This window comes from Rattus rattus, chromosome 4 (genome assembly GCF_011064425.1).
Source record: "Rattus rattus isolate New Zealand chromosome 4, Rrattus_CSIRO_v1, whole genome shotgun sequence".
Lineage (NCBI taxonomy): Eukaryota > Metazoa > Chordata > Mammalia > Rodentia > Muridae > Rattus > Rattus rattus.
This window is the reverse complement of record NC_046157.1, coordinates 164,512,485-164,521,843: the sequence shown is the minus strand read 5'-3', so window position 1 is coordinate 164,521,843 and position 9,359 is coordinate 164,512,485. Positions and strand designations below refer to the sequence as shown.

Here is a 9,359-nt window from a genome sequence, read left to right as displayed (position 1 = left end):
TATGACTCCTACAGGAAGACCAAGCTAAATAACGGTTGGATACATGTGAAGGCCTACATCCGGCCCATGAGATTCTCTGTTTGGACGGTCAGTCTCTATGGGTCTCTATGTGCCCAGGTTAGTTCATTCATTATGTTTCCTTGTGGTATTCTTGACCTCACTGATTCCTTCCATTCTTTGTCTCTCTCTTTCAGGTAAACCATCAAGCTCTGTCTCAGGTTTGGTTGTGGGCCTTTTTCCTCTGTTTCCATCAGTGGCTGGGTGAAGTCTCTCAGATGACAGTTATTCTGTGTTCTTGTCTGGAAATAGAGGATATCCCATTCCTAGTGTTGGGCTGGACTCTCTCTCAAGGCATGGTTCTCAAACTGGGCCAGTCATTGCTTGTCTTTTCCCTCAATTTCTGTGCCATTTTTAACCCTGCATATCTTGTTGACAAGAGAAATTGTTGTTCTAAGGTTTTATGGCTGGGTTGGTGTTCCAGTCCTTCCATTGGAAGTCTTTTCTGATTATAGGAGATGGCTAACACAGGCTCAATATCTCCCATTGCTAGGAGTCTTAGCTTGGGTCACCACCATAGATTCCTGGGAGTTTCCATTGTCTGAAATTTCTTACTCATCCCAGATGTGCCCCATTCCCAATCCAGTTGTCTCTCCCTGTATCTTCTCTCAAATTGATTCCTTCTTATTTCTGCTCATTCACTCCCTGACCTGGTTCCCTCCCTCCCTCCCTCCATCTCCCCAAACCCCTACTGTCCACTCTGTTTCCCTGCCTCAGTGAGATTCAAGTGTGTCCAGTTTGGTCCTCCTTGTTACTTAACTTCTCTGGGTCTATGGATTGCAGCATGTTATCCTGTACTTTCTGGTTAATATCCACTTATAAGTGAGTACATACAATGTTTATCTTTCTGGGTCTGGATTACATTACTCAGGATGATATTTTCTAGTTCCATCCATTTGCTGGCCAATTTCAATTGAGTTTGTTACACTTTACCTTTTAGCCCAGCTGGCTCCCAAATAATTGTGGCTCCATCATTAGATTTACTTATTTACCTTTAATGGCACAACAACTGAGCAGTATTACTCATTTTAATACTCTATGCTAATCTAAATACCTCCTAGACCAAATCCCTGAAATACTCACATTTAATGACTTTCTGTGCTCCTGATGTTTTCTCGTGGTGTCTCCTGGGTTCATCCCTACTTGGTCTCCACCTGCACCCTCCTCTGTCTAGGAGAAAGTCCAGCCTATTTGCTCTCCTGTTCAGTCACTGTCTGATCAACTTGTTTTATTGACCAATTGAGGAAAAATTAGGGAACAATGTTTACACAACATCTAGACAGGAGATTTTTAGAGTAAGGATTGCAAAAAGATATGGGGACACAAAAAACATCATTTGTTAATACAAGAATAATCTTTACACAATGCCCAGTTATATTGTGCCTACATTACTCCCTTCTATTCTAATAATAGGTCTCTCTATTTGGTCATTTTGGATAACATATTCTATTATCTATTCTATTTTGGTTAGTTCAAAGTTCTGCATCCAAATCATTCTTTATCATAACTTGCATAGACTTTAAAACCTTTTCTTAAATCCTAAACAATTTAACTTTAAATTGGACACTATAATCCTCTATTCTTCAAACCCATCAGAGACCTGAGAAGTAATGTGTTAGTGTGCTTCTCATCTTTGTGTCTCGATTTTCTTTAAATTTATCATTTTTAAATTTTTATATCTGTCTAAGAAATTTCACATCCAGTCTTTTTCTTTTTTTAATCATTGAAACATATCTTTAAACATTTTTTTAACCTGGTAAGATGTTTGTTGTTTTTAATTTTTTTTTATTTTTTTCTTCTTGTCTTCTTTTGATCTGTCCAGCTTCTGCTTCCGGCCTTGTAGCCCTGCTCCTGACTTTTTGTTTGCAGGGAAAGGGATTTCTGTCTCCCATGCTCTAACTGGGATCTGCCTCAGTGGATCACCCTTCCCTGGATGGAAGTTGCTCAGACCACAGAGGTGTTTGCTGCTCCAACCAGCACAAATCAGGCCAGCATGAACCCCTTCTCAATGGGATTTTATCTTCCTGCCTAGCTAGGAGACTGCATCCAGCATTGGGTTGTGCATCACAGCCTGCCTGTGTTGAAGAGCCAGGTTTTTTATTCAGCATGGGCTTCTCAGAAAAACTCCCTCTTCTTTCCTTCTCTAGGTTTGTTTGGTTTTGATTTGTTTTTCTCCAGCTGCTGCTGCACCATGGAGTTCAGTTCAAGAGACAGGGAGTTCCTGCCTGAAAAAGCTCCTACCTGAGGAATGAACGTACCCAAGGAGTACTTGTTTATCTCTACCTTTAAATATCATATAGGTTCTTGTCCCATGTTGGGTGCCAAATGTTAAAGTCATTCTTGTAAGCTTAATATTGTTTTCCTCTTAATTCAGCTAACTTTAAATAGTTGAGACTGGAATATCAGATTTATTTATCTAGCATTAAGGGCACAACAACTTAGCAGTGTTACTCTATTTAAATACTCCAAGCTAATGTGGCTACCTATAGCCAAATCCCAAAATACTCAAAAAAATGGCTTTCTCCACTCCAGATGTTTATTTCATGACTTTCTCCCCATGGATCACCCCTACTTCCTCTTTCTGCTGCCCTTTCCCATGGCTAGAGGAAGTCCAACCCTCTCTCCCCTACTCAGTCATTGGCTAATTAGCTTGCTTTATTGCCCAAACAGGGGATAATTAGGGAGAAATGCTTATAGAACATAGAGAGAGGAGATTCTCAGAATAAGGATTGCAACCAGATATTTCATCATAGAAATTAGCATGTAAATAATACAAAAATAATCTTTACATGGTTCACAATAATATTATAATTATGAAGTGGGATCTTGCCTAGAGGAAGTGGGTCACTGGGGATTTTCTCTGAAAGGTGTAACTGGTCCCCATTCTCTTTACCACCATCATTCCTGGTCATCATGACAAAAAAATGTGTTCCTCCACTCTTTCCTGCCATCATGATGTTCTAGTCAATATGGTCCAACATCAACAGAGCCTGGGTCATTGGATGTTGCCATAAGCCAAAAGAACTATTTGCTTACATAAGTTGTTTCTTTGAGGTAGTTTTATAGTATAGAACTGGCCAATACTTGTTACAAACTGGAAATACAAATACATGTGTATTTAAACTGGAATCTCTAAAGTACTGGTCTCTATGATGCTATTACGCCTACAGTAATATACCTCCCTCATATCACCATGTATCTGTCAGTTACCAAATATCTAATAGCTGCATGTGGAATCCAAACAGGCTTAACATTTCTCCAGAATCAGAACCCTCTCAGTACAGAGTCACTGAGATCACTCAATTTGATGGGTGTATTTCTCAGGTTAATGTCTTTAATTAGTTATAGCTTTCATTCTGTAGAATCTCTTATAATCTGAATTTAATGATATTATGTCATGGTGCTGTGTAAGTTCCTCTGTCCTGTGTGTCTCTCGTTAGTAACCATAAAGCTCTGAATGCTTAATTCAGATCTGGTTGTAATAAGCATCACTGAAGGTATCATTGTACAGTCTCGTTGTAGGAGGCCTGGCTCTCTCCTTCAAGAGTTCTATGGTGTCAGATTCTCTTTTGTGATTGGATAAGTCATTGATGAACACCATTTATTTTCCCTCATGCACTAGGTTTTTACAAAATATTTAGATGGATATATTTTCATGTCTTCACAGCTACAGAACATCTATGAAAATGGCTGTTCCTCTCATTTTGAAAACATGTTACTTCATGCTTGGATGTGATGAAGATTTACCTACAGTTTCAGTGGTACATCACAGGAGGACAACAAGATAATTGTTCCCTATTTATTTGTAAGTATCAATCAGGAGGTCAGCATCTTACAGTGATGTACCAAACACACCAATCAAATTGTGTCTGTCAATCTATTGAATTTATGATCCTTCTTTGTGATACAAACTTCCATCTTTGACCATTAGTATTCCCATCAGATCAATACCACAAGGAATAAAGTGTATCTATTGAAACCAAAGTTTACATAACCAAGATATAATCTACAATCAGTGCTTTTAAAAACAGGGATGTGTTATGGAATACAGATAATAGAAAGAAAAAGTTGAAATGAGGTTATATTGGGAACATATTTGGAAAAGGAGTGATATAAATATCTAAGTAAAATTTTATGTTAAAAGCTTATTTCTATAGATTTATTTCATACAAATATACTTAGTGCAATAGATAACATTGAACTTTTAATTTGAATATAATAATATCTTAAATATGTACATTTGAGTTAGGGAGATGTTCAGTGAGTAAAATCATGTGCTACATAAGCCCTTAAGAACTTGAGTTTTAGATCTGTGCCTCAGCATCTACTTAAAAGTTGGGTGTGGCTATGTATATCTGTAAGCCCAATACTGAGGGACAGAGACAGGGGGATGCTAAATTACTGGCCAGCCATTGAAGACAAATGTGTCTACTTCAGTTAAAGTGAAAGACCATGTTTCATTAAAATAATGTGGAAAGTGACAGTGTACGTGCACATGTACACATACGAGCATACATGTGTGTGTGCACGCATACACACACACCATACATAAAAGTGACAGAAAAGAAAATAAGCAGAAACATTCAATTTAAGAGGAAATGCTTACCTATCAATCATAATTTAAAATTTGTAGTGACATTACTTGGAATGAGGCAGTAAGGGTTGGTTGGCCATAATCCATTGACTGGTCACCTGTTAGGAAGAGGCCATGATGCAGAAAAATTCAGAGGAGGCAGAAATATATGTAGACTGGGCATAGATGAGGTAAGGAATTCCTAAGACAAAGAATATGGTAGATCATTGGCAGCTACAATGCACTAGAAAAGCACAAGGAATTGTTTCTAGAGATTTCAAGAGCTTTATAACATTACCAACAACTTGATTTGAAATGTTGAACTTCTAGTTCACTGGGATGATAACCTTCCTTTCTGAGGAAGCTTACTGAGTAGAAGAAAAGCAGTCTGCTTTCACCTGCCAACTTGAGCACTGTGCCATCAGCGTTCTCCCTCACGAGTGTCATAACCCTGTAAATCTGTCTTCCATGTCAAATTTCAGATCTTGATCGCCCCAAGCAACTACTGCTTCTGATACCACACAGATTGACTTTCTGTCACTTGAAGAATCTTCTAATGAGGATAACAAGTTGTTTTCCTGTTGTTCTCTTTCAATGATAATTCGGCGTTGAACAGAAGTGAAGAGAAGTGTACCTGGGGGTGGGAGGAGATACAGAAGAGGCATTCTGCAAGCATCTTTAATAATGCTGGCCAGGCCCAGCTACAGGGGTGTCCAGATTCCACTTCCGGTTTTGTTTCCTCATCAGGTTATTGTGAGTCCAGCCTGTCTGCTACAGCTTCCATAAGGACACAAGGCTGGGCTTTTCTTGCTAAATATCTTTTTTTCTTTCTTTCTTTCTTTTTTTTTGGACTGTATATTTCCATGAGCAAATACTAAATTCATGCTAAATCTTCCTTTTCAACATCCTTATCTAGTCATACTCCTCTCAAAATGATGGAGTAAATTAAACACATGAGGAACTCCCTGACATCCTGCCTCATTTTAATGTGTGCATTTAAACAACGCTAGCTCCTAAAATATTCAACTCCTCCTTGCTGACAATTTCCAGTAGCATTTTGAAGGAATTTTTGCTCCTAGTCATTTGAAACAACTTCCTAATATTTCTATTGACACACCAATATACTGGCATTCTGGCATTTGCTATGATTTCTAAACATATTTTGATTTTCGTGAGACATGTTCCTATTCTTTGCATTCATTTTCAAAGGTCCCTGAGATTATTTTTTGAGGCAGCTCACCATGTGGTAGATTGTTTGTTCATTTCTTCCCATATAATTGTGGGAGTTTATAAATTAGTTGAATGCTGACCTTTACCCCCAATGGACAGGGCAAATCCTCATTACTTAAATATTATCCATCCACATCAATATTACTGAATGTTGCATCCTTCCTAAGACATTTAGAAAATAACACATTTTATATACCTATTCCTAAATATTGCTTAGTTATCAGTGATACTTTTTGGAAAACGGACTCGCCCTTTCTGGGATTTAGTATTTACTTACTACATTTTATTGCATTTTTATATATTAGCACTATATTGTAAGAAGGCTTCAGCACAGGCAATATGTGTGATGGATAGAATGTGGAGTCAGGATTTACAAACACATGGATAATGGGTTAGCAAAGATATCAGAATAGATATCAGAATGAACTTGAATATAGAGAGCCCAGAACTGTAGACTCTGGTGAAAACCACAGTATTTTTTTAGGAAGTCAGCAATCATGGTGGTAAAAAAAAAAGTGGATTCTACAGCAATCCAAACATCAAAAAATAACTTTGAATGGATAAATAAATGATAGAAAGAGCTCAGAGACTCATTGACATAGTGGGTAACAACTCAGTAAGAAAGGGCAGAGACTGAATGTAATTAGAGCAAGCCAAGGGTCTCTGAATAGGACACAGTGCATTAACCAGAAAAAGACAGGTGGCTAAAATCAAAACGTTCAGTATGACAACTTCTCTTGAGCAAAAGAAACATGATGAAGCATAGCCCCAAAGTGGAGATGAAATTGGAAAACCAACAAATCAACAAAGGCTCCAGGTCAATACGTATGAAGGAGGTGGCCATAGGAAAACATCTGAACATTGAAGCTACAAGCAAAACATCCAAGTGTCCACTAGACTCATGAAGAGAAGTTCCCACTTGTTAGGCAATGGGGAACATAAAACTTAAGCACATGGTGTGTCCACTTAAATTTAAATTAGTAGCTTATAATTAAAATTAGTAGCTTCTAGAAAAGACTAATTTTTGCATCCCTTTTATCAAGCAATTTGACCTACAGCAATTTCCAGCAGAAATGCATGAACACAGGAGAAAGAAAAGGCCATTGCTGCCCTAGCTTGGCAGATAGTGACTACAAACCATACCCATATCCCCAAGTGCAGAGTGCATGATGGCCTCAACCTTAGATCACATAAAACCCTGAGAACTATTCAACCTTCGCTGTACACAAGCTCAAGGGTTAATCTTCTAAAGACGATGCTGACCAGGAGACTATAAGAACAAAGGCAAACTCCTTGTCTTATAGGCCACTCTTGGAATAGAGTGGGAACTATGGCCAAATCTGGTCAAGCTTAGAACTTGAGGTAGAATGCCTGGGGTTGAATGGAGGACACAGTAGGATTGTACACCTTTTCGATAGCCACAGGGAAGTGAATATAAAGATTATGGGTTTACAAATTGTTTTTAACATATGCAGATATATATGTATGAGTGTGTGTGTGTGTGTGTGTGTGTGTTCATTACCATATTAAATTCAGACTATGGGTCTTTGTAAGAGAAAAATCTATGCTAGATGTGTTACACCAGAGCCATGAAACTGGTGGAATTCTTGCAATATTTTTAGATTATTTTATGTGAAATCCAAAAATTGTATTTAATATGTGTCGTGTTTATCTGTTAGTATGGATGAATATGTAGGATGCTATGGAGGTAAAAAGTAGGTAGGGAATTAGAGTTACATCTGGACAAATATGATGCAGCTTATAATTTACATTGGATGCTGACCTTTATCCCCTATGGACATGGTATATCTTCTTTACTCAGAAATTATACATTCATATCAATATTACTAAATGTTTAAATTCCAGAGGTGCACAGTATGGTTGTGTTGTAGAAGGGCAGCTGGAATGGGAGACTGGTCTACATAATGGGGTTGAGGCAGCAGACACAGTAGGTGCCCAGGACCCCAGGTCATGGGGCACATGGTCACAGGGGACTTCAGAGGATGGCAGATGGCCATGAAACAATCATACACTATTACTGGAGATGAAGTTACAAGATGATTTTGAGCCTCCTGGCATGGGTACTTAAAACTGAACTCTGGTCTTCTGTGAGAATACCAAGCAGTCTTTTAAGTGTTAGGCCACCTCTCAAACTTTGGAGTCAAAGTTAAGAAGTCTAAGGCTCTAGAGAGAGCATAACTAACGGGAAACTGGGGACTGTTGTATGGTCATAAGGAGTCACCAAGATACTCATCAAAGTGGGATTAAAGAGAGAAACTTGATTTTAGCAATTTACTCCATTTTCAACATTAGTCCAACATTTATTTCCTTTCATAGAAAAATACACATCATGTTCACTGCACTACACATTAAAATAGCTTGGAACATGTTCTACCTCTTAACCAAGCAGCCCTGTGCTACCTGCTTAGTGAGTACCTGCTCTATAATGTGCATCTAGGAACGACTAGGATGAATAGAAGGAGGATGAATAGAAGAGGTTGCACAGTGTTGCATTAGCCATCCAGCCCTCACTGCACATCCTCCTTCACAAGACTGTGCCTCTGTCCCAACCTCCTAAGGGCATCCTTCACATCCTTGTTGCGCAGGCTGTAGATGAGGGGGTTCAGCATGGGGATGACCAGGGTGTAGAAGACAGAGACCACTTTCCCCTGCTCCATGGATGTCAGAGCGCCTGGCTGAGCATACATGACAAACACAGTTCCATAAAACAAGGACACAGCTGTCATGTGTGAACCACAGGTAGAGAAGAGCTTGTGCCGCCCTGACCCAGAGCGCATCCTGAGAATGGTCACTGTGATGTAGCCATAGGAGACCAGGACCACGAGAGTGGTAGACACGATGATGAGTCCACAGATGCCGAACATGACAAGCTCATTGAGAGTTGTGTCAGCACAGGCCAGCTGGAGCAGTGGGGGCACATCACAGTAGAAGTGGTCGATACGGTTGGAGCTGCAGAAGGGCAGCTGGAAGGTGAGGCTGCTCTCTATGATGGAGTGCAGGCAGCCACCACAGTAGGCACCCAGGACCAGACGGGCGCATGCCATAGGGCACATGGTCACAGGGTACCTCAGGGGACTGCAGATGGCCATGAAGCGATCGTAGGCCATGACTGCCAGTAGAAAGCTTTCAGTAGTAACCAGAAGGGAGAAAAAGAAGAACTGAGTGGCACATCCTGCAAAGCTGATGCCCTTAGTGGAAGAAAGTAAGTTGGCCATGGCTTTGGGGACAATAACAGAAGAGTAACAGAGGTCAACAAAGGACAGGTTCTTGAGGAAGAAGTACATGGGGGAGTGTAGGCGGGCATCCAGAGTGATGACCACAATCATGGTGAGGTGCCCAGGACAGTAACTACATACATGACTAGGAACACAGCAAAGAGCAGAGCTTGGGTCTCCACACTTCCCCCAAACCCTACCAGAACGAACCCCTGCAAGGACACTGCTGAGAGACTTCCATTTCTGTGCACTTGTGTGGCCAT

General features: G+C 39.8%; 1 protein-coding gene across 1 annotated transcript; it reads right to left on the bottom strand.

Annotated features, from left to right (window-relative positions):
* Positions 1-8,388: 8,388 nt before the first annotated feature.
* LOC116898273 (olfactory receptor 12-like) lies at positions 8,389-9,359 on the bottom strand. Its single transcript, XM_032899625.1, is given in 2 exon segments — positions 8,389-9,215; positions 9,218-9,359. Coding segments are annotated over 2 exon segments (969 nt in total).